At 39.6% G+C, this 26,781-nt stretch overlaps 1 protein-coding gene across 3 annotated transcripts in view; it reads left to right on the top strand.

Moving 5' to 3' along the window:
* Positions 1-19,982, top strand: part of ppp1r21 (protein phosphatase 1, regulatory subunit 21) — an 84,552-nt gene extending 64,570 nt beyond the window's left edge. For all 3 annotated transcript variants that reach the window (XM_063055624.1, XM_063055625.1, XM_063055622.1), the window contains 6 exons: positions 306-560; positions 2,847-2,882; positions 3,203-3,319; positions 10,283-10,381; positions 13,575-13,703; positions 15,711-19,982. In XM_063055624.1, coding sequence (XP_062911694.1) covers positions 306-560; positions 2,847-2,882; positions 3,203-3,319; positions 10,283-10,381; positions 13,575-13,703; positions 15,711-15,740 — 666 coding nt within the window. In that variant the 3' untranslated portion in view covers positions 15,741-19,982. The remainder of the gene's footprint in view (positions 1-305; positions 561-2,846; positions 2,883-3,202; positions 3,320-10,282; positions 10,382-13,574; positions 13,704-15,710) is intronic.
* The last annotated feature ends 6,799 nt before the right edge of the window (positions 19,983-26,781 follow it).

Genomic DNA, 26,781 nt, shown 5'->3' with positions numbered 1-26,781 from the left:
TCTATTTTTAGTTTCATTTTTTGCTTTTTGATTATAAATTAGCTAATATCACAGAGTGATTTTTGTGTCAGAATTAATGTACAGAAAAGTTTTATTTAAAGGGAGTGACTTAATAGATGCTCCCATGTGGTGCTTCTTAAATGTAGTGGGGCAAGGAATAAAAGTAGAGAAGCTTTCTTTATTTCCCAGATAGTAGATCATGCACATGAACAGTTCAGCCCTGTTCCATTACCTTTGGTCTGAAAGATAGCATGGTTACCTTTAGAAGAAACTTATAACCATGTATTTTTTTTCAATTTCTGCAGGTGCTTCAAAGCCAAGAGAAGATAACAAAACTGGAACAGGAGAAAGAGCATTGGATGTTGGAGGCTCAGTTAGCCAAAATAAAACTGGAGAAGGAGAGTCAGCGTATAAATGACTTAGAAAATCAATACAGATTAACACTTTCTGGGCAGATGCCTTCAGTTGATTCTCTACAAACAAATGGCACTATTTCCAAAATTGAAGATTTGGAGCGTGTTGAAAAGGACTCTAATGAACCAATCCAAAGTACTAGTCAAGTGAGTGATTTTTTTTTTCATTTAAATTCAGTGGGACTTTGAATTGAGTTTTATTTTAAAAGAAGAAATATTTCAGACTCTTCCTAAAATTGACCTTGGACATGCAGTTTCATACGAATTTGTTACACTTCAAAAGCCTACCCCTATTGATATTCTTGATGAATATGCCAGCCCAAGATTCATTGATTTTTTTTTTACTAACGTGATATAACAATCAAACCAAATGTCTATATTTGATCTCGTAATGGAGAGGGAACTAGTTGGTTTTTACCATCCCATCTATCATTTCCACTTCAACCCCCTGCAATCTGTACAAATTGCCCAAATGCTTAAATCACTTCTAGTTCATTGTGTATATTGGGTGAGAGTATTGAACCTTACAAGGCCATATTAATCCTATGGCATAGTTTTATATTGAGCAATAATTTATTAGCAAATTATTAAGGAATCACATCTGAATGTCTTAAATGCTGGCAGTTTAGAAATTTGTGAGATTATAATCTAAATTGTGTTTCATGATGTACAAACCCCATTTCCAGAAAAGTTGGGATATTTTCCAAAATGCAATAAAAAAAATCTATGATATGTTAATTCACGTGAACCTTTATTTAACTGACAAAAGTACAAAGAAAAGATTTTCAATAGTTTTACTGACCAACTTAATTGTATTTTGTAAAGATACACAAATTTAGAATTTGATGGCTGCAACACACTCCACAAAAGTTGGGACAGAGGCATGTTTACCATTGTGTTACATCACCTTTCCTTTTAATAACACTTTTTAATCGTTTTGGAACTGAGGATACTAATTGTGGTAGATTTGCAATTGGAAATTTTGTCTATTCTTGCTTGATATAAGACTTCAGCTGCTCAACAGTCCGTGGTCTCCGTTGTCTGATTCTCCTCTTCATGATGCGCCATACATTTTCAATAGGAGATAGATCTGGACTGGCAGCAGGCCAGTCAGGCACACACACTCTGTGTCTACAAAGCCACGCTGTTGTAGCCCGTGCAGAATGTGGTCTGGCATTGTCCTGCTGAAATAAGCATGGACGTCCCGGGAAGAGACGTCGCCTTGATGGCAATATATGTCTCTCTAAAATCCTAATATACGCCTCAGAGTCAATGGTACCTTCACATACATGCAACTCACCCATGCCGTGGGCACTGATGCACCCCCATACCATCACATATGCTGGCTTTTGTACCTTTCGCTGATAACAATCTGGATGGTTGTTTTCATCTTTGGCATGGAGAACTCGATGCCCGTTTTTTCCAAAAACTAGCTGAAATGTGGACTCATCTGACCACAGCACACGGTTCCACAGTCTTTCGGTTCATCTGAGATGAGCTCGGGCCCAGAGAACTCGCCGGCGTTTCTGCATAGAGTTGATGTATGGCTTCCTCCTTGCGTAATACAGTTTCAAGTTGCATTTCTGGATGCAGCGACAGACTGTGTTGAGTGACGATGGTTTTCCGAAGTACTCCCGAGCCCAGGTGGCTATAATTGTCACAATAGCATGACGGTTTCTTAGGCAGTGCTGTCTGAGGGCTCGAAGATCACGCACATTCAACAGTGGTTTCCGACCTTGCCCTTTACGCACTATGTCTCTGAATTCTCTGAATCTTTTCACAATATTATGTACTGTAGATGTTGAAAGACCTAAATTCCCTGCAATCTTGCGTTGAGGAATGTTCCTTTTGAACTGACTAACAATTCTCTCACAAATTTTGGCACAAAGGGGTGAGCCACGACCCATCCTTGCTTGCAAAGACTGAGCCTTTGATGGACGCTACTTTTATACCCAGTCATGATACCTCACCTGCTACCAATTAGCCTGCTTAATGTGGAGTCTTCCAGACCGGTGTTACTTGAATATTCTGTGCACTTTTCAATCTTATTTTAACTCTGTCCCAACTTTTGTTGAATGTGTTGCAGCCATCAAATTTTAAATTTGTGTATATTTACAAAATACAATTAAGTTGGTCAGTAAAACTATTGAAAATCTCTTCTTTGTACTTTTGTCAGTTAAATAAAGGGTCACGTGAATTAACATATCACAGATTTTTGTTTTTATTGCATTTTGGAAAATATCCCAACTTTTCTGGAAATGGGGTTTGTATTTAATTGCTCATGGAAAAAAAGGATTATTTTAAAGATGATCCCTTACAAAACAAATACATATTCAAGTTAGATATTTCGTTTGCCATATAATAATCTATTTAACGTATTTTGTAGCTTCAATTTGAACTTTGTCGTGAATTGAATGTGTTTTTTGTTGTTAGGTTGGAATGTTGACCACTTACACAAGTAACAATGAGGTACAGTGACGCCATTCAAACTCTTACGAAGTTAATTGAATTAAATGTACCAGGAATGCTTGTAGTTTCTTATGTGAATGCACTAATATTAGATTGTGACCAAGTTAAGGAACTTTAAAAGAATTTGTGTGGGGGGGAGTAAAATTTGAGATTAATGTGTCAAATCAAGAGGTTTATGTATAAAAGTGCATGAAATTTTAGCTTTGACATTGTATGGACTAATGGTTTAATGTTAATGCATGAAGTATTTTTAAAGTTGAAATGACTTAACAGGTCTTGAAGTTTCTGTAAGAAAGAATATTCCATGTTTGTACTCTTAGATTCCAGATGAGGACTCATGGGAACACTTGATCAAAAGTCACTACATGATGAGAGTGGCAGAGCTAACATCACAGCTTCAGATAGCAGATAGCAAGTCGGTGCATTTTCATGCAGAGGTAATATTAATGTAATAGGTTCTTGGTGTTGACCACTTAAACAATTTTGTTCAAAGTGAAAGATTTCATTTCAGGTAGTGGAAAAAAAATTGAACATGTTGCACAAGAATTCAGATTCCATGAGTCTGCATTTTGCACTTTCACAGTGAAGAAAGAATGTATATTTGTATAAAGCAATTCAAGACTTCATTTTTTTCACTCTTTATCTTATTATTATAGTTTGTTCTGCCACTCATTCTATATCTTTTATAATCACATCCAAGATGGGCGATAAGCCTGGCACAGTCACTGTGATTGAGAACAGTGTGGCCATCTTTTTCTTCCCTTTCAGGCCAGAATTGTAAAGTGAAGTTGCCAGTCTAAGCCCTGAACTTACACACTTGTTTGTTGTTTTCTCTAGTCTGTCTCCTTCTCATGCCCACTCCAGTACCAAAGCATGCACTGAACAATCTTATGTTTTCTGACCTTGCTTCCACAACAATCATTACTTTTCCTGCCTCTTATCATTTCTTTTTCTGCCTTCTCCCTGTATGCTTTCATGCCCTGAATAATCAAAAATATATGATTCTCTGCCTTAAATATACCCAATGACTTGGCCTCCACAGCTGCCTATGGAAATGAATTCTACAGATTCACCACTATCTGGCTAAAGAAATTCCTCCTCAATTCCATTCTGAAAGGACACCCCTCTACTCTGAGGCAGTGTTCTCTGGTCTGAAACACTCCCACCATAGGGAACACCCTCTCCACATTCACTGTTCTGAGGCCTTTCAACATTTGATGGGCTTCAAAGACACAATTAATTCTGTCTCATTGCTTCTCTAGTTTCGTTCGTTGGGATTTTTTTCATTTGGTTTCCTTAGCTAGTTAACCATACTCACTATCTTTGTATTCCCCAAAAATTTATTCTTATCTCCTTTCTATTCCCCTCAGCAAAATCATGCAAAAATACTCTGTCATTCCACTAATTACAGCCACACCTGCTCATATCCAACTTGTTTACTCCATCGTTGAATACACTAATGACGACCACTTTGCCTCACACTCGATGTCCTTAACTGTTCCATTGCTTTGGAAATATTAAAATTGCTTATCTGTCATTCAGCACTGGATGAGTCGAGATTGTCTACAACAAATAGTTTAAAAGATCAAAGTTGATGTCTTAATTACCTGTTGCAATCTATTCCCTAACTCCTGACTTCAAGGGGAATAAGAAAGCTAATGGCATGTTGGCCTTTATAACAAGGGGAGTTGAGTATAGGAGCAAAGAGGTCCTCCTGCAGTTGTACAGGGCCCTGGTGAGACCACACCTGGAGTATTGTGTACAGTTTTGGTCTCCAAATTTGAGGAAGGACATTCTTGCTATTGAGGGAGTGCAGCGGAGGTTCACACCGTTAATTCCCGGGATGGTGGGACTGTCATATGTTGAAAGATTGGAGCGACTGGGCTTGTATACACTGGAATTTAGAAGGATGAGAGGGGATCTGATTGAAACATATAAGATTATTAAGGGATTGGACACGCTAGAGGCAGGAAGCATGTTCCCGATGTTGGGGGAGTCGAGAACCAGAGGCCACAATTTGAGAATAACGGGTAGGCCGTTTAGGACGGAGCTGAGGAAAAACTTTTTCACTCAGTGAGTTGTGGATCTGTGGAATGCTGTGCCTCAGAAGGCAGTGGAGGCCAATTCTCTGGATGCTTTCAAGAAAGAGTTAGATAGAGCTCTTAATGATAGCGGAGTCAAGGGATATGGGGAGAAGGCAGGAACGGGGTACTGATTGTGGATGATCAGCCATGATCACAGTGAATGGCGATGCTGGCTCGAAGGGCCAAATGGCCTACTCATACACCTATTGTCTACTGTTCAATCTTGTTAGAAATAATTCAAAACTGATCCACAAACTTTGAAGCCTTGATATCATGTTCATCCCTGAGATGTGTAATAACTGGGGCTCCACAGGGGACTGCCTTGTCTCCCTTTTTCTTCACCATATACTCATCGGACTTCAACTACTGCACAGAGTCTTGTCATCTTCAGAAGTTTTCGGATGACTCTGCCATAGTTGGATGCATCAGCAAGGGAGATGAAGCTGAGTACAGTGCTACGGTAGGAAACTTTGTCACATGGTGTGAGCAGAATTATCTGCAGCTTAATGTGAAAAAGACTAAGGAGCTGGTGGTAGACCTGAGGAGAGCTAAGGTACTGGTGACCCCTGTTTCCATCCAGGGGGTCAGTGTGGACATGGTGGAGGATTACAAATACCTGGGGATACGAATTGACAATAAACTGAACTGGTCAAAGAACACTGAGGCTATCTACAAGAAGGGTCAGAGCCGTCTCTATTTCCTGAGGAGATTGAGGTCCTTTAACATGTGCCGGACGATGCTGAAGATGTTCTACAAGTCTGTGGTGGCCAGTGCTATCATGTTTGCTGTTGTGTGCTAGGGCAGCAGGCTGCGGGTAGCAGACACCAACAGAATCAACAAACTTATTCGTAAGGCCAGTGATGTTGTGGGGATGGAACTGGACTCTCTGATGGTGGTGTCTGAAAAGAGGATGCTGTCCAAGTTGCATGCCGTCTTGGACAATGTCTCCCATCCACTACATAATGTACTGGGTGGGCACAGGAGTACATTCAGCCAGAGACTCATTTCACCGAGATGCAACACAGAGCGTCGTAGGAAGTCACTCCTGCCTGTGGCCATCAAACTTTACAACTCCTCCCTTGGAGGGTCAGACACCCTGAGCCAATAGGCTGGTCCTGGACTTATTTCATAATTTACTGGCATAATTTACATATTACTATTTAACTATTGATGGTTTTATTACTATTTATTATTTATGGTGCAACTGTATCGAAAACCAATTTCCCCCGGGATCAATAAAGTATGACTATGACTATGACTAACACCCACCACACTCTAATTTTCAATTCCTTAATGCTGCCCTTGGCCAGCTTCACCTTCATCTGAAGTGCTCTTCCCTGCCTTTGTTAGATCATGCCTCACTATTCCAATAAGCTACCAGTTATCTTGTCCAATTCTGCCCTCTGTAGACTGGGTAATTCAAAATTGTGTTCCAACTTGCGCAAGGTCTCATGTATGTTTTATAACTGTGCTTGCTGATGTACATTCTATCCCAGTTAAGCAACCACTTGATATAAAGATTCTTACCTTGTTTTCAATAATATCCATGGCTTTACCCCCCCCCCCCCCACTTTCTGTCACCCCTTCCAGCATTAGTTTTCTGTTCTTCCAGCTTTGGTATCTTGATCTTCCAAATCTAATGGTTCCATCATTTGAGATCATACTTTAAGCTGCCAGTTGCCTGAGTGCTAGTGTTCTATTTCAGTGGTCCCCAACCACCGGGCCGCAAAGCATGTGCTACCGGGCTGCAAGGAAACGATATGGTTTGGCGATATGAAACGATATGAGTCAGCTGCACCTTTCCTCATTCCCTATCACACCTACTGTTGAACTTGAACGCACACGAGGTCATTACACACGCGAGGTCATCAGTGACCCAAGACGCAAATGACCCAAGGCATGCAAAGGAATGGGTTCGTGACCCATTTGTGAATGTCCCCTGTGAATCATCCATGTCAGCGCGGGAAGAAGATCAACTCCTCGAGCTTGCAAATGACAGTGGGCTGAAAAGTATGTTTGACATAACGTCTCTGCCGGCATTCTGGATCAAAGTCAAGGCTGAATATCCTGAGATAGCCACGAAAGCACTGAAAACGTTGCTTCCATTTCCAACATCATATTGCTGCAAAGCGGAGTTTTCTGCAATGAATGCAATGCAAACTAAGTTGCGGAATAGACTGGACATAAGGAACCCCCTTCAAGTACGGCTAACACAAAATACTCTGCAGATGCTGGGGTCAAAGCAACACTCTCAACACGCTGGAGGCTTTATAGGGCCTCTGCCCCTTCCCTCTTCAGTCCTGATGAAGGGTTCCGGCCCGAAACTTGACTGATTGTCTCCACGGATGCTGCCTGATCTGCTGAGTTCCTTCAACATGTTGTGAGTGTTGCTTCGAGTATCGCTGTCTCCCATCACCCCTCGATGGGACCGTCTTGTTGCAGGAAAACAAGCCCAGGGCTCCCACTGATTCAGCAATCTTGGTGTGTTGCAATGATTTTATATGTTCATAAGAGGAAAATATGCACTGTGTGTTTAATATCCAAACGTTATTTAAAATGTTATGATGCTATTGACTTATAAGTGACTTATAATTCAGTGGTCCCCAACCTCCGGGCTGCAGACCGATACATTGCCACGAAGAATGCAGCGGTGCAGCGGTAGCCGGAACGCACCCAGCACACCTTTAAGAAAAAAGCCAAAATAAACAAGCTAATTAATTAGGTGCCGCCCAGCACATAAATGTCGGCCCAGATCAGAGGCGATAGCTGATAGCAGCCTCATAGCTTAAAGGTTACTGGAGAGAGTGCTTCTGCCAACAGCGCCTGCGCCAACAGTGCTTCTGCCAACAGCGCTTGCATGAGATTTTCACTGCACGAGACAGTGCTTCAATGATTGCAGAAAAGTATTTCTACTTTATGTAGGCTGTGTATTTATCATATCATATTCCTGCTTTTACTATACGTTACTGTTATTTTAGGTTTTATGTGTTATTTGGCATGATTTGGTAGGTTATTTTTTGGGTCTGGAAACACTCAAAAAATTTTCCCATATTAATAAATGGTAATTGCTTCTTCACTTTACGACATTTCGGCATGTGAACCGTTTCGTTGGAACGCTCTACCTTCGGATGGCGGGGGAAACCTGTAATCTACCTGTCTGCCCGCTCTACCTGCCACAATCTGTCCTATCTGTGGAAGACTCTGCATTTTGTTCATTGGCTTCAATTGCCAGTTGCCAGTTTTCCAGCTTCAAAATCCTAGGTTCAACAATGACCAGAAGCTCAACTGGGCTGCTGCGTAAATACAGTGGATTTAAAGACATTTCTGTGATTTGCCTAGTAGCACTCCAGACCTCTTCCATCATTTGCAAAATGCAAATCCAGAGTGATAAGATACTTGTTCCTTGCCTGTTTAAGTCCAGCTCTGACAATTCTCGTAAAGCTCATAAAATCTCATCCAGAACCAAACAGTTCACTTGAATGGAACTACAATGTGTACCCACTATAAGATGCAGTGACCTTACTCACTATGGCAACTTTAATTGATTTGTCAAACCCATGACTTCTACCACCAAGAAAGATAAGGGTTTAAACACATTTATTTTCCAACATGTATATTCCACCATGAAGTCGCACACTATCCTGACTTGGAAATATCTCCTTTTTTTTTCAACATTTTATGCTCTAAATCATGGAACTCTACCAAATAGCCCTTTACCAGCTGTCCAACTCACAACAACAATTTGAGGGTAATTAACAGTGTATAATAAATACTGTTATTGACAGCGATACGCAGTATTTGAAAAATTAATGAAATAGTTCCGTTTTTTGGGCATGATGTTAAATTGGAGTGTCACCTGAAGTTCTAGTAAGTTTCAAGGAAGGTGCTGATTTAAAAAAGCAAATGTGTTATTCTGGGTGTTCCAATTTATAATTACATGATTACTGTGAATTGTACATCATAATGGAGTGACCTTAGAACTCTGAAAGATACTCCAGGTTGTGTACCTCTTATCCCAAATTCCAAAATCCCAAAGCCTCCAAAATTTTTTTTTTGAGTGCTGACACGATGTTACAAATTGAAAATTCCACAAGGCATTGGGAAGACTCCAGGCAATGTGTAGGTCTCTGCGTCACAAACATTTTGGAGGAGTTACCTCATGTAATAAAAATAAATTAATGAAAAATAGAAAAACATGGCATAAAGCGAAAAATAAAGATTTTGTTGGTGTATTGAAAGAAAGGATTCGCCAGCATCCGAATGAACATACACCGCTTAATGGCATGTTGATCATGAAACAAGCAAAGATCTATCATGATGAACTGAAAATTGAAAGTGATTATGAATATTCAGCAGGCTGGTTGTAAAAATTTAAGAAAAGACATGGCATTTAATTTTTAAAGATTTAAAACATTTTAAAGATTGTCGCTGATGAAAATCTAACACCAGAACAAGTCTACAATGCTGATTGTTTTTATACCTTACCTAAAAAAAAAGTAAAATACAAATACAGTGTACTGTAACCTTTTAATCAAAACACAGCATTGTAGGCGGAGTCTGAAAGCCTACTGTTGTTTATTGTTGTTCAATGGCAGATTCACGTATTCTCCTGATGCTTATGTGCTGCTTTTGTTACCCTGCACACATTATACTTTTGTTATATTAATGGGTTGTAATAGTTCTTACTGTTAAGTACATATGCGTGATGAACAAGTGTAAGACAAAGACTGCTGACCAGTAGCACATAATTTCTGAGTTGGAAATGATGGCAATCACAAACTATCTCCTTATATATTCCAAAATCTGAAAAAGTCTGAAATCTGAAACACTTCCAGCTCCAAGCATTTTGGGTAAGGGATACTCAACCAATTATATTATTTTTATATAATACCTTCCAGGTGTGTTATGAGATATCTTAACGCCATTGTGCTCCAGCAAATGCGACAGTTTGCAAAGTATACATGCTTCCTGGTTACACAGGTACCATGGTGATGCTAATTCCCTGGATTGAGAGCACCAACAGAATCAGCAACTGAAGTGATAAATATAGTGTTATGTTTATATTATGTTGACATTTTACTGTAGATGCTGCTGTGCTGGACACATCACAAATCTCTGCTTTCTATGCTGTTGCACTGGGAGCCTGGTTGAGAGCAGAGTCCTCTGCCACCACTCCTGCAGCTGTAAAATGGCGTTGCAGACTTCCTTTTGGACTTCTCAACACAGAATCCTATAATAGATCCACAGGACAACAGTGTATTTTACTGTGTGAGATTGGAAGCACTGATACAGAATTATTGTCATCTAAATTTGTAGTGCCGAGCCCTTGCTAAACGCTTAGCACTTGCAGAGAAGTCCAGAGAAGCCCTCTCAGAAGAAGTAAAAGTTGCCAATCAGAACATTGTGCGATTGCAGGTAAGAAAGAAGTAGAAGCCTGTGTAAGTTTTATGGCCAACTGCAATAGCAAGTGAGCTTTTTGTACATTTTGTTGCCTGGATGTGTGTATTTGTGGATTAGACTGTGGAGTATTATTTCTAAACTGTAGAATCATAGTTACAGTGGAGGAGGTGGTTTGTCACATCATTGAATCTGTGCCAAATCCTTGCTGTGCAATCCAACAGCCACATTTCCTTGCTGTCCCCAATTTTGATCATACCAATTGGCACAAGAAAGAAACCACTCTGCCCATCATCTCTGCTCCCCTATAAATGAGAGCATAACTGATTTGATTATAAACTCATTCTGTATTTCTGTCTAGTCTTGGACCTATCCTCCCCCAACCTCTCCATCCCCCGTCAAGGATCTATCTAATTCTGCTTTTAAAATAGTCAAAGGCTCTGCTTCCACTGCCCTTTAAGGAAAATTATTCCCTTGACTTTGGTATCCTCTGACAGGAAACTAATATCTCAACTCTTTAAGTGGAAGATCCTTGTCTTAAAATGACCCCTTTCCCCAGATTCTCCCACAAATGAAAACATCATTGTATTCACCCTGTCAGGGCCACACAGAATTTGTTTCAATTCAAGTTGTTGTTCATTGTTCTAAACTGCAGCAGATATAAACTGTAGCAAATACATAAGATGTTATCATCTGGAGTTAAAAAATACAAACTGCCAGAGGAACTCATCAGGTCAGTTTGCATCTGTGGAGGCAGATGGATGGTTGACGTTTTGGGTTGAGATCCTGAAACAAATTGTTCGACATCTTTCTGTCAAAGTATCTTTTACCTGTTTGGAACTATATATGAGACACACAATTAACAATAATCAGGTTATTTTCCAGTCTTGCTTTAACTTAATTCTGAATAAGTTGCATGTTTATTTATTCCCAAACTTCTATTTTATCACAATATTTATATTTACAAATTTGCTAAATGAACTCTGTATATCTAATCTTGAAAAAAACATTTAAACACTATCAGGGCACTGCTCTAAGGATTGGATCTCACTGGAAATTATCATCTGTCCATACTTGCTTAATGGTCTTGCTAACTTACATTCCCTCTCACCATTGGTCAAATTTCTTATATCATCCCTTTTTGTCTTGGTGTCAAAAAAAGAATATGGAGTTCTAAACAAATCTTGTCTAATATAACCTGCAATTTCATATACTATTTTTAGATCTAGTCCATGTGCATGCTCATATATGCACACATATATGTAACTAAATTATTTTTAAGATGAGGTGAAACATCTCCAGTAACTTAAATTGTCTGGATGCATGTGCTCTTAAGCATTCAAATTTCCATCCAGCTTTTACAGTCAGCCGCATTTTTAAAATAAAAAGAATGACAGCTTCCATTTGAAATGCTAACTTAATTGAGTTCAACATTCAAAAAGTAACTCATTGTGTTAGTGCAGCTAACACAACTTTATATGGAATGGTGAAAGAGACAGGATTTCTCAATGTTTTGTAAAGAATCTCACACTTAAGTCCATGATTATATTGAAAAAGTGTAGGTGTGGGAAGTACTCAGCAGGCCAGGCAGTACTTCTGAGTGAAAAGAACAAATACCCTAGACTAATGATGTTTTTGTCTTTGGTCTGGGGTGTTGAATCTGTTTCCCTCTCTGTCTGGGTGCTGCCTAGCTTGCTGAGTGTTTCCATCATCTTCTGTTTTTGTTTCAGCAGAAGTCACTTGCATTCTGTTTTAGTTATTGAAAGCTTGATTGGAAACATCCATAGATGAATAGAGAATTTGTGATAAATGACAATGAAACGGAAATTGCCATTAAATAGAAATAAGTCACAGAAACTAAAGCTTTGGTGCATTAAATTAGAATGATATTAATCATTTCATTCTTTTATGATGTATACAGTGTTGGTATACATCTAGTATTTTGGATAGGGCATTAGTTAAGTATGAAGTAGAACCTTCCAACGTATCAAAAATGTGATATTTTAAAAATGATATTAATAGCAATTATTAAGATTTTTTCCAATTATGGACAAGAATAAATGTAGTTTTTAGTTACATGTCAGGGTATTTTTCAAATATCAATGGTGGCACCTTTGTGAAAATATTTTGAAGCCAAAATAGCCAAGAAATTAGAGTTTACATAAATGTTAGCATACATTCTTATACACCAAAGCTGCCAACATAAACTTGAGTTTGCCAGATTTGTACTCATCCTTAAATCCCAGTTTATTTTATCCACATTCTGATCAATTCTGCACATAGGTTGGAGTTTAAACGATCAGAGTACCCATTGGGAAAATGTCCAGATAGAAAGTGGAGATGACTTCAGGTTGAAGACTGAATGCCATTTGAAATGGGGTTGGGGAGTAGTGGACCTTGTTGGGCAGTGTTGAAAATGTGGTGAGTGGAGGGATGCAAAGGATGAAAAGTTTTATTAATGATCTATCTGATAAAGGGTCTGTGTTCAAAGGTATACAGTGATAGCCAGTTGTGTCTCAGAAGTACCTAACAACAGTTACTTTAGGAACATCCTAGTCTCCTGTATGCTTCAGGAGAGATTTTTATATGAAGTAACATCATCCCATGTGTTCCTGAGTTGGAAATCACAGAAGCACAAGGATGCCTGGTTGAATTTCTAGATTGGAAAATTGCCTGAGAATGGTCATTATTGCATTTCCTCCAGGAAGAAAATCAAACTATTTCTATTTTATGATTCAAATTTATGTGATTTGTAGTTGTAAATATCTGCTGAGCCTCCTTATTAATAAAGCAGGTGTCTACAACTGAACAGGGTCACAAGTTTCAGGCCTATTAGTATTTGTTATAGTAGTGCAACTTTCTGCATTTATGCACAGACCCAGAACAAAGACACAATGAAGGAAGACAGAAGTGTACACATAAAAACCAGAGTGCAAAATTCACTCCTCACGGCAGTTCATGCAGTTCACCTAGCCAAAGTTTTTGTTGTGTTAATTTTCTGGAAGTGTATCATTGAGTGTTTATAAACAATAAATTAATGTTTTTGAATAATATGATATTTTCAAGGAATACCTTCTGAATGCTCTGAAATAATCTCTATGCAACATAGAATGAATTTAATAGGATCCATTTTATTACACATGACTTTAGCTTCAGGAGAGGTGATTTTGAGGCAGAACAATCTCTTTAATATGTCTGCCTTTTGATGTAGGATGAGCTGACTACAACAAAAAGAAGTTATGAAGATCAATTGAGTATGATGAGTGATCACCTCTGCAGCATAAATGAGACTTTATCAAAACAAAAGGAAGAAATTGACTCTCTTCGAATGGGCAGCAAGGTAAACCAGTGCACAATGGCTTGTTGGTTTCCTTTATTGTGTCTTTTGATCATAAAAGTTATTTTTCAGTTAGCTTGCTCAATGAGCTGATAAACCACTACAAAATTGCAAATTTGATCCCAATATTAATGAATATAATACAGTTTGGGTACTGAATTCGTCAACATCGGAGTGAATACGTGCCGCTTAACAGCATGCTGATCATGAAACAAGCAAAGATCTATCACGACGAACTGAAAATTGATGATAGAAACTTTATTGATCTCAAAGGGAATTACAGTGTCACAGTAGCATTACAAGTGCACAGATACTCAAATATTAGAAGAGAAGTAAGAAAGAATTTAAAAAAATCAGTCACCTCAAACAGTCTGACAAGAGGGGGTCATCACTTCCCCGGCTATAGGTCGACTCATTATAGAGCCTAATGGTAGAGGGCAAGAATGACCTCATATAGTGCTCTTTGGAGCAGCGTGGTTGTCTTAGTCTATGACTAAAAGTGCTCCTCTGTTGAGCCAAGGTGGCAGGCAGAGGGTGAGAAACATTGTCCAGAATTGCCAGGATTTTCTGTAGGGTCCTTTGTTCTACCACAGTCTCCAGTGTAATCACTTTGACTCCTATAACACAGCCAGCCTTTCTAATCAGTTTATTGAGACTGTTGGCGTCACCTGTGTTGATACCATTGCCCCAGCACACCACCGCATAGAAGATTGTACTGGCAACAATAGACTGGTAGAACATGTGAAGGAGAGACCTGCATACTCCAAGGAACCTCAGTCTCCTCAGGAAGTAGAGGCAACACTGGTCCTTATACACTGCCTGTCTGTTGGTGCTCCACTCAAGTCTGTCATCCAGGTCCATTTCCAGGTACTTGTAGCTCCTCACCATCCATAGTTACAGGGAGCAGTGCAGGCTTTGTCTTCCTAAAGTTCATCACCATCTCCTTTGTCTTACTGATGCTGAGCTGCAGATGATTCGGCTTGCATCATTTGACAAAATCCTCCAATAGGGCCCTGTAGTCATCCTCCCATCCTCTCTTTATACTATTGCTGGGTCATGGGAGAATTTCTGCAGATGACCTGACTCAGTGTTGTATCTGAAGTCAGAGGAATGCATGGTAAGCAGGAAGGGAGCCAAAACAGTCCCTTGGGGCCCCATTCCTGCTTATAGCTATGTCTGACACACAGCTCTGAAGCCGCACAAACTGTGGTCTGTCAGTCAGGTAGTCCATAATCCAGGATATAGTAGAAGTGCCAACCTGCATTGAATGGAGTGTTCCCCAGTAACTTAAAGACAGATAATTGCAGGTTGTGAAATCTTGACAAGAACGCTAGAAACTAGAGCATGTGTAGGCCAAGAGGCTCCTCAAACCTACTGTGCCATTCAGTATGATCATGGCTAATCCATGCTGGCCTCAATCCATCTTCTGTGCCATTTCCCATAACCTTCAGTTCCTTGATCCTTAATGTTCATCTATCCCTACTTCAAAAAAACTTTTGAAATATTTAATTTGACCTCCACCACCCTTGGCAGAGAATTGAATAAATTCATTACCCTCTATGACAGAAATTTCTGCACAGCTCAGTTGTAAATAACCAGCTTCTTATTTTGCTGATGTTATTCTCCCACAAATGAAAGTATTTCAAAGACTACCTGGTCAAGCTCCTACGGGATTGTGTATATTTAAGTAAGGTTGCCCATCATTAACCCTCAAGGAATCTAGACCCAATCTGCCTATACTGTTTTGATAAGATATACACCATGTAAACTGTAACTTACTGTACCTTCTGTAGCAAGTCAGCACCTGTCTGATATTTCCACTTGAATTGAATTTTTCCTGTTAAAAAGGACGTGAAGAAAATGCACAATTAATGTGCATAGCTTTGTTCTCAGCATTGAGCAGACTTGCATGTTCTAAAAATCCCAACTGACATTTTAAAAAAATATTTACTTTGTTATTACTAACACTCTTCAATGATCAACCATTTGTATTCTTGTTCTGTCCTTCAGGGTAATGCTAAGAAAAACAGAAATCGATAATGTCTGAAGCATCATTCAACTGAAGATTTATACACAAAAGATGCAAATATTGTTTTCAACAGGGAAGTTTGATGCCAAATGAAGAATTGTAATGATTTCATTCTGGGAGTAAAGGTGTGTGATGATAGTGGAATTGTAGAGCTGAGAAATCAAAATATTCTATCCACAGGATTTTTTATATACCATTCCCTAAAATTTTAGGAACATATTCTGGCACTTAAGACCTATCCACAAATGTACCTGTGAAATTTCCACCCACTATGTAATTTGTAATGGTAGCTTTTAAGTCATTTTATTTGTGTAAATCCATAAAGATGGTTTTGTACATTGAATTATGTGACAAACTGTGTGGTAATTAGGTAACTATTTCTGAACCGAAAAAATCCAGCATATTGTGCCTGGCAGATGTTTTCTTGAAATGTGGAGCACAACTATAACCTTTGTGGTTTACCTTGCTTTTCTTCTTGAATGTCTATAGACTGCTCATCCTGCAATTTTTTCCAATGACTCACATGGTTCTCCTCCTGTTTCCTCCCTCCTCCCCATTACTCCCCCCACCCCCAAGAACATCTGACTGCAAAAATCTATTCACGGAATAATGTTAATGGGAAAGTAGTCAATAAAAAAGAACACTGTACTGCACATTTAGAGTTTTGCATTATTATACAACTGAAACACCAGCTTGTTGTGCATTTCTCAGCACTATTTAGATGAAAGGTGCATCCACGCAGCACCTTTTCACAACCTCTGACTAAAAAGTACTTTGGGACCTTTAACAAAATACCTTTTTGAAATATAATTACTTACAGAATTCTCAACCAATTTGAACACATTCCAACAATGAAATAATGACTAGTTAATTTTATTGTCGAATGATACAATATTTGACCAAGACAATATCTATCTTAATATTTATGCAGACTTTCACAGACAATATTTATTATCATAAAGTCATATAGCATGAAAAAGCACCCTTTGGGACATCCATATGCACCAGTCCTGCACAAATCCCATTTTATTCTTCCTGTCAGCTTCCTTTGATAGTTTGGATTTTCATTTTCTACAACAGAAATTTATTCAAACAAAAGTATTGTTCCCTAGTCATTCATTAAGTACACATGCTGTGTAAAATAATTTACCCTGGAGTTATTTTAAAATTGCTTTTTTTGTGTTTCAAATTGGTTAGTAATATATTTTCATTAAGTTAAATGTTTCTAATGATACATTTTAAAACCTAAATTAATTACTCTAGCAGTTTTATCTGCCTTGCTCCTCAATCTTTTCCACTTTCTTCCTTCACATAGCTAATTTGCTCATTCACTGAGTTATCTTGGAAATGTCCAGTATGTTGTTAATACGACATTCAGTCACTGATAATAATTGAAAAATTAATGTGATTTGGTTATCAGTGTATTTTCATTATTTCATATTGAATGAGCACTGAATAGTAAGAATATTCAGTATGTTGTTGCACTTAGCAAAGACCTTGCAGGACCTAGCATAAGATCTTCGAAACTGAACTGAAAAGGCCTAAAAGCATTAAGTTCATATAAAACTCTGTGCGAGGAATCCAGAAAGAACTCTTTTTATAGAACATAGAAGAAAACAGTATAGTGCAGTACAGGCCCTTTGGCCCACAATGTTGTGCTGACCTTTTAACTTAGTCCAAGATCAATCTAACCCTTTTCTTCTATATATCCCTCTGTTTTCTTTATTCGTCCATACTATGGACATCGCTTGCTGGTATGATAAGTTTTATAAATGCAATGTATTTCCATTTCTGCTTGGGTAGAGCATTGTGAGAGGTGAAAAAATAAAATGCAAGATGATTGCAAATATTAAAATTTTCCATTTGTCATTTCTGATTGCTGTAGGGTAGAGATATTTCAATTGGCTAATTAAGAAAAGGGAAGAAAGGATAAATCAAAATATTAAGTACAGGAGTTGGGATGTTATGATATAGTTGTATAAGAAATTGGTGAGACCAAATTTGACATTTTGCAAGCCGTTCTGGTCACCAGCCTACAGGAAAGACATCAATAAGATTCAATGAGTATAGAAAAAAATTACAAGGATGTTGCCAGAACCTGAGTTATAAGTAAAGGTTCAATAGGTCAGACTTTATTCCCTGGAATACAGGAGAATGAAGGGAGATTTGATAGAAGTATACAAAATTATGGACTTTAGGATTAATGCAAGGAGGCTTTTTTCCACTGAAGGTGGGTGAAACACGAACTAGAGGTCATTGGTTAAGGATGAAAGGTGAAATATTTAAAGGGAAACCCAGGGGGAACATCTTCAGAGGGTGGTGCAAGTGTGCAATGAGTTGTTAGTAGAAGTGGTGGACGCAGGTTCGATTTCAACATCTAAGAAAAACTTGGATAAGTATATATCCAAATTGGGTGAGATATGGAGGGATGTGGTCTATCTGCAAGTCAATGAGACTAGTTCAGCATGGACTTGATGGTCTGAATGGCCTTTTTCTGTGCTGTAGAGCTCTGTGAATCTATGAAGCTTTCTCATAACAATAGAGGGGTTTGCACCATCTACAGCCCGTTGGAGCAGAAGGTTTCTTAACATAATTTTTAAATGTAATTTTATTGAATAGAGATTTTGTGTTCTCTAGCATCTAATCACTTGGGGCAAAACAATCAAAACCAAATTAAACCCCTTTGTCTGTAACTGGATGAAAGACAGAGTTGCAAGTAGACTGATGTTAAGAAACCAGAATGGATGTAGCTGATTAAGATTAAAGAATGATTCAGCACGGCCAGAAAATTTGGGTGAAATAGCATCCAAAAGTCTCTACCCCACCCCCCCCAAGAGTATATCACTATTTGCGTTATATTAGTTTTCCAATAGTATGTCAACACAAATAGAAATTTAATCAACTGTACTCATGAAAAGCAGGTTACAAAGCTTTGTTAATCATTTGATATTTTGATAATAATTAATTGTCAGTTATTTAAGAAGTTACTTGAATAATTTTACCAATTTGACTACTATAATTTATATTCAGTTCATTAATGCTGGCTTATGGTGATATTAAGTTGCTTATAAGCTTGCTTCAATAAATTGCTGGATCAGAATTATAACATATCTATTATTTGTGCCTAATTTTATATTGTATTTTTATATTTTGGTTTATAATTTAATGACTTTCTTAGAATTCATGTAATTTTTTTACCCAACAGCCAATAATGAACTTTAAACTCAATGCCAAATTTAATGGAAGTAGGGGTTACTATAAACCTGTTTCAATAAGCAGACTCTGTCATCAGTCATATTTTTAACTTAAATTGATCCATCAACTCCAGAAAATTCTATCAATAGAGAGGAAAGGATTCAGCTGTTTTCTTTTACTTGCATGCACTACTAAAATGTTACAAATATTCTGGCAAAATTATGGTATATTTAGGATTCTATACAATAAATCCATTAGAATTAATGAGATTTAAATTCTGGAGTGACTGAGTAATGTATCTGCTGGTTCAATGCTGGCATTGAAGTTTCCTTAAAGAAGATATCTTTCCTGCTATGTTCTGATGTGCTTATTTTAATATGTTGAGGGAAAAACAATGGAGGCCAGTTATGCCCCCCCCCCCCCGCCACAAAGAGAACAAGCATTTCTTTTGGCTGCTTTACAGAATTTCCAAGCAGCACCCAGTAAAGCTGAACAAAAAGTTATGGGCATTCTATCTGTTTTTTTCTACAGCAGTAAATAAGTCAGCAGATGTGAAGTATGGAGCAGTAGAAAGGAAAGGGTGTCTTCAGATTCTGGGATCTGGAGCAAAACACAAGCTGCTAAAAGACAGGATCTGTGGAGACAAAGTGGTATTTTTATTTCAAAGATCAGCTTAAAAGTGAAATAAATAGCAGTGCAATATCTTTATACAGTATATTCTTAGTGTAGCAGGGTTTAAGATGGTGCTGATGTTGGGGCCAGAGGTGAGCGCTGGTACTGTTCGCTGCCTCGAGATGCTTTCTTAGCTCTGCACTGAACTGCAGTGCTGCCTGCATTGATGCCTGGCTTCGTGTTTGCGGTCTTGCAACGTTTACTCAGGTTTGTTATGAACTGTGGCTGTTGCAGTGATGTCTGACTTTGTGTCTTTCATAAAACTCTAGTTCTGAATGCTAGTTGTTTACTTTTATTGTTTGCATGATATTTTTCTCTCCACATATTATGTTTGACAGTTTTTTTATAAATGTGTTCTTTTGAAGTTTCTTTGTTTTGTAGCTGCCTGTAAGGAGACCACTCTCAAGGTTGTATAATGTATACATATTTTGATAATAAATGTACTTTGTACTTTGAAGTCTGGTCAATACATTTAGTGTTAACACTTTTTTAAACCATTGCTGCTCAAGTGGCCCCCAAAGATAGTATACCCTTTCAATGTTTGGGGGGTTCCCCTCCCAACTGACCCTTTCTGCATCTGGTAGCAGAAGGACCCAAGACTACGGTTCTTTATTTTGGGTTGAGATCCAGCATCAGGACTAGATGAAAGTGAAGAGGGATGATGGCCAATGTCAAAGGGAGGGGGGAAGGGGTGTGAGATGGGAGCTGGCAAATAATAGATAAGTCTAGGTAAAGAGGAGTTGATGGGCAGATGGAGAGGTTGGCAGGTGGTTAATTGAGACAACAAATGGTTGCATATTGTGAATATAAGAACAGACAATGTTAAACTAGATGAGGCAGGAATGCTGGGCAGATGGAAACAACGAGGAAAAGAAAACAGTTCAACTGAGTGGAAACTAATCAATGTCATAGTGCCGTTTTAAGGATTCGGCAGTGTAATAATTCTATGTTTGCATGTTATTCATAGAATATTTTTCTTCAAACTGCACCAATACAGATCCTTAATGACTGCTTAGGATCTGAAATTTGATTACAAGGAGTAACCCAAATTCACTCCTTGAGACTGTTCTGGTATTGGTTTATTATTGTCACATGTACCAAGATAAACTGAAAAATTGAGGTTTGCAAACTGTGCATATAGATATTTTAAAAATAGGTACTTTGAGGTTGTACAAGAGAAACTCAATAACAGAATGTAGTTTTCCCAGAGTGCAGTGTAGTAAGGTACTAGGGTATGATGAGGTAGACTGAGGTCAAGAGTTCTTTATACCATCAGTAAAGAGTCTTATAACAGTGGGATAGAAGCTGTATTGAATCTATGGTGTGCTTTTAAGCCTTTGTATTTTCTGTCTGATGACAGGGGAGAGGAGAAAGAATATCTGGGGTGGGAGGGGCCACTGGCTTCTTTTCTGAGGCACTAGAATTGTTGAATTATGTACATCAATACATTATGTATACAACATTTCTATTTTATTTTCCATATTTTAAATACTTTTACAGCAATTTTAATTATGCGAATCGTCTCAAGAATAAGTCGAGATGAGTCAGTAAGACCGACTAATTAGTTTATCTACACCAAAGTAATAATAGACGAAAGTATCATGATCTTGTTATATCCAGGCTGAAAGGTTTCAAATGTTATCAGCTGTCTTCAGTACAATAATTCGGACCAATTCATTGTTGTAGCTATTGGACTCTTTCAATACTAAATGTCAAATAACCAACTTGTGAGTTTTAGATGGCCTCATTCCCCATGTCACCATATAGATATCATACCTTGATTTACAAGGTACTATGAGAAGAGAAAATCAAAAATTGTAAATGATGACTCCCAATTAAAAACAAAAGGGTGGAATGTACATTTGTGAATCAGCAACTGACAAAAGAATGGGGGCTGACAAGATTTGTGGAGTAACATTCCATTAGTTTAAATTGCACAGTTTTGCACCACAAGCCTTTATTAATGCCATTGTAAACAGCTGGAATTGTACTTGATTTGTTGCTGCACTGTTATTATCTCAGCTAAGTTATTGGAAAATATTTCATAGCAAAAAAAAAGTGCCAATCCTTTTGATTTCCAGGTCCACTCTGCCATCACATGTATTGATCTGTGTGGTCACATACTACAGTATTGTCCAAGAGTCTCGAGCATATTTACAGTGCCTATAAAAATTATTCACCCCCCTCCCCAGAAGTTTTCATGTTTTATTGTTTTATTGTGAGTGGACAGCCTTTTCAAGCCCAGCCACAAATTCTCAATTGGGTTGAGGTCTGGACTCTAATTTGACCACTTCAGAACATTAACTTGTGCTTTTTCTTTAAGCCACTCCTGTGTAGCTTTGACTTGTTGCTTGGGGTCATTGTCTTGCTCGAAAACAAATCTTCTCACAAGTCGCAGTTCCCTTGCAGACGGCGTCAGGGTTTCCTCCAGGATTTCCCTATATTTTGCTGCATTCATTTTGTCCTCTACCTTCACAAGCCTTCCAGGGCCTGCTGTAGTGAAGTATTCACACAGCACGATGCAGCCACCAACATGTTTCACAGTAGGAACGGTGTGTTTTTGATAATGTGCAGTGTTCTGCTTATCCCAAATAGAGCATTTAGTCTGGTCAAAAAGGTCATTTTTGGTTTAATCAGACCATAAGAACCACCTTCCAGCTGACTTCAAAGTACCCCATATGCCTTCTGGCAAGCTCTAGCCAAGATTTCATTTGAGTTTTTTCCAACGGCTTTCTCTTTGTGACTCTCCCATAAAACTGTGACAGGTGAAGCCACACCGTCAGCAGTTGTTGTATGCACAGTCTCTCGTATCTCAGCCACCCTGGGGGTGGGAGTGAATACTTTTTAAAAGCACTGTATATAGCAAGGATGCTTAAGACTTTTGCACAGTACTGTATATGTTAATATGGACTGGAGAGTGAGTTTGTAAATCTGGCGGGAGCAAAGGATGTTGGGAATGGCGAGACTTGGACAGGTAGCAGAGGAGGAGTGCCGGGGCAAGGAGGGTGGGGGGGGGGATTGAGGTTGGTGCAGCTGCAGACACACCCAGCCCTGAAACACCAGGCAAGATCACTTGATTCTAAACAATAGGTTTATTGATTATTACAGAGTGATTCTCCAGTGTTTCCCATTCCCTCCCCATTCCTTTCCTCTTTTCCCAACCATGATTCCTCTCTCCCTGCACTTTTCCCACTTAAGAGACCCATATCAGAATCATGTTTATCATTACTCACGTTATGAATTTTTTTTTTGCAGCAGTACAGTGCAATATATAAAATTACTGTTCAAAGTACATTTATCATCAATGTATACATTATATAACCTTGAGATTTGTCTCTTTACAAAAAACCCATTTAAAAAAAGACTATCAAACACGCAATGTACAAGAAGAAAAAACAACAAATTGTGCAAACAGCAAAAGTAAGGGAGTAGCATTCAGATCAAAAGTGAGTCCATAGACATGAAGTCCAGAGCAGGCCACATCCTCAGCCTCAGTTCAGTGCAGAGCTGAATAACTGTCGCAGAGCAGCAGGCAGAACTGGCCCAACCTTTGCTTCTTGACCCAAAAACTTGCCTTTTCAATCCATCTGGCCCGGCGCTTAAATTGTCCAAACATCAGGTCATTCCTTGAACTAGAACCTAGGCCCAGTCACAACGATATGCTCTGGGCCTGGACCCCACTGCACGATTCTTTCCAAATTGGCCTGGTGCTTAGATTGATCAAATCACTCTATCGAGGTCTTTCAACATTTGATAGATTTCAATGAGATTGCCCTCATTCTTCTGATTTTGAGTGGATACAAGCCCAGAACCATCAAAAGCTTCTTATATGATAAGCCTTTCAATCCCGGAATCATTTCTGTGAACATCCTTTGTGCCTCCTCCAACGTCAGCACATCCTTTCTTAGATAGGGGGTTCAAAAGTGCTTACAGTACTCCAAGTAAAACTTCACCAGTGCCTTGTAAGGCACATTACATCCTTGCTTTTATATTCAAGACCTTTTGAAACAAATGCTAATATTGAATTTGCCTTCCTTACCACAGACTCAATCTTCAAATTAACCTTTAAAGAATCCTGCATGAGGACTTCTTAGTCCTTTTGCACCTCGGATCTTTGAATTTTCTCTCATTTAGGAAATAGTCTATGCTTTTATTTCCTTTACCAAAGTGCACTTCCCAACTCTGTATTCCATCTGCCACTTCTTTGCCCATTCTCCTAAATTGTCTTGTCTTTCTGTAGCCTGTCTGCTTCCTCAACACTACCTGTTCCCTCCACCTATCTTCATATCATCTGCAAACTTGGCCACAAAACCATCAATACAATCATCCAGATCATTAACATATAATGTAAAAAGATCCTCATTGGAACACCATGAGCCACCAGCAAACAATCCAAAAAGGCTTCCTTTATTCCCACTTTTGCCTCCACCAATGCTCTATCCATGCTAGTATCTTTCCTGTAATAATATTGGCTCTTGTTAAGTGGTCTCATATGTGGCACCTTGTCAAAGGCCTTCTGAAAATCCAAATACACATCAACTGATTGTCAATTGTCTATCCTGCTTGTTATTTCTTGAAAGAATTCCAACAGATTTGATAAGCAAGATTTTCCCTTGAGGAAATCATGCTGACTTTGGCCTATTTTATTATATGCCTGCAAGTACCCCAAAATCCCATCCTTAACAATTGACTCCAACATCTTCCTGACCACTGAGTCAAGTCAAGTCACTCCTTATTGTCATTTCGACCATAACTGCTGGTACAGTACACAGTAAAAAAATGAGACATTTTTCAGGACCATGGTGCTACATGAACAGTACAAAAACTAAACTGAACTATGTAAAACAACACAAAACCACACTAGACTACAGACCTATCCAGGACTGCATAAACTGCACAAAACAGTGCAGACATTACCATAAACAATAAACAAGAAAATGGGCACAGTAGAGGGCAGTAGGTTGGTGTCAGTCCAGGCTCTGGGTATTGAGGAGTCTGATGGCCTGGGGGAAGAAACTGTTACATAGTCTGGTTGTGAGACCCTGAATGCTTCGGTGCCTTTTGCTAGATGGCAGGAGGGAGAAGAGTTTGTATGAGGGGTGCGTGGGGTCCTTCATAATCCTGTTTGCTTTACAGATGCAGCGTGTGGTGTAAATGCCTGTAATGGCAGGAAGAGAGACCCCAGTGATCTTCTCAGCTGACCTCACTATCCGCTGTAGGGTCTTGCAATTCAAGATGGTGCAATTTCCAAACCAGGCAGTGATGCGGATGCTCTCAATACAACGTCTGTAGAATGTGGTGAGGATGGGGGGTGGGAGATGGACTTTTCTCAGCATTCGCAGAAAGTAGAGGCGCTGCTGGGCTTTCTTTGCAATGGAGCTGGTGTTGAGGGACCAGGTGATATTCTCCACCAGGTGAGCACCAAGAAATCTGGTGCTCTTAACGATCTCTATGGAGGAGTTGTTGATGTTCAGCAGAGAGTGGTCGTTCCGTATCCTCCTGAAGTCAACAACCATCTCTTTTGTTTTGTTAACATTCAGAGACAGGTTGTTGGCTCTGCACCAGTCCGTTAGCTGCTGCACCTCCTCTCTGTATGCTGACTCATTCTTGCTGATGAGAACCACCACGGTCGTGTCATCGGCAAACTTGATGATGTGGTTCGAACTGTGTGTTGCAGCACAGTCGTGGGTCAGCAGAGTGAACAGCAGTGGACTGAGCGCACAGCCCTGGGGGGGGGGCCCGTCTGGGATTCCATTGGAGAGTCATGTCAGACTAACTGGCCTTTAATTTCCTTTCTTCTGCCTCTCACTCTTCTTGAAGAGTGGAGCGACATTTGCAATTTTCCAGTCTTCTGGAATCATTCCAGAATCTATTGATTCTTGAAAGATCATTACTTATGCCTTCACAATCTCTTCAGCCACCTATTTTAGAACCCCGGGGTGTAGAGTCTGTGCAGGGCAGTTGGCTGGGGTCTCCACGGACATTTTTAATCTGTCCCTGGCCCAGGCAGTTGTCCCCACAAGCTTCAAGATCGCCACCATTGTGCCAGTGCTGAAGCATTCCACTGCCACAGGCCTGAATGATTTCTGTCCAGTTGCACTCACCCCCATCATCGCAAAGTGCTTTGAGAGACTTATTCTATCACATCTGAAATCCTGTCTGCCCACCACCCTGTACCATCAATTTGCCTATCGCACCAACAGGTCAACAGAGGATTCCATTTCCACGGCATTTCACTCTGGCCTGACCCACCTGGACAGCCCCAACTCTTATGTCAGAATGCTGTTCATTGCTTTAGTTCGGCATTCAATACTGTGATCCCCTCCAAACTTCACCAGCTTGGTATCAGCTCATCCTTCTGCAATTGGACCTTGGACTTTCTGACTAACAGACCCCAATCAGTTAAGTTAGATAACCTCTCCTCCTCCATTCTCACCCTGAACACCGGCATGCCTCAAGGCTGTGTGCTGAGCCCTCTTCTGTACTCCCTTTTCACCTATGACTGTATTCCTGTACATGGTTCTAACTCCATAATCAAGTTTGCAGACGACACCACGGTGGTTGGCCTGATCAGAAGGGATGACGAGACGGCCTACAGGGATGAGGTCCAGCACCTGGCCGCGTGGTGTGCCAACAACCTGGCCCTTAACACCCAGAAGACCAAGGAGATCATTGTGGACTTCAGGCATGCTAGGAGCCACACTCATGTCCCCATCTACATCAACGCTGTAGTGGAGCATGTATCAAGCTTCAAATTCCTTGGTGTCCACACTTACGAGGATCTCACCTGGTCCCTGAACTCTCCATCCTGATCAAAAAGGCGCAATAGCGCCTTTATTTCCTGCGGACCATCAAGGAAGCTCACCTCTGTCCCAGGATACTGACGGACTTTAACTGCTGTACCATTGAGAGCATACTCACCAACTGCATCTCGGTGTGGTATGGCAATTGTCCCGTATCGGACCGCAAAGCACTCTAGCGTGTGGTGAAAACTGCCCAGCGGATTATCGGCACCCAATTGCCCACAATTGAGAACATCTACCATAAACACTGCCTGGGAAGGGCAAAAAGCATTATCAAGGATGCATCTCACCCTCCCATCCGGTAGGCGCTACAGGAGCCTCCGCTCCCACACCAGCAGGCACAGGAAGAGCTTCTTCCCTGAGGCTGTGACCCTGCTGAACC

The sequence above is a fragment of the Mobula hypostoma genome, chromosome 8 (genome assembly GCF_963921235.1).
Source record: "Mobula hypostoma chromosome 8, sMobHyp1.1, whole genome shotgun sequence".
NCBI lineage: Eukaryota > Metazoa > Chordata > Chondrichthyes > Myliobatiformes > Myliobatidae > Mobula > Mobula hypostoma.
Note: the sequence above shows the minus strand (reverse complement) of the source record. Positions and strands in the feature narration are given on the sequence as shown.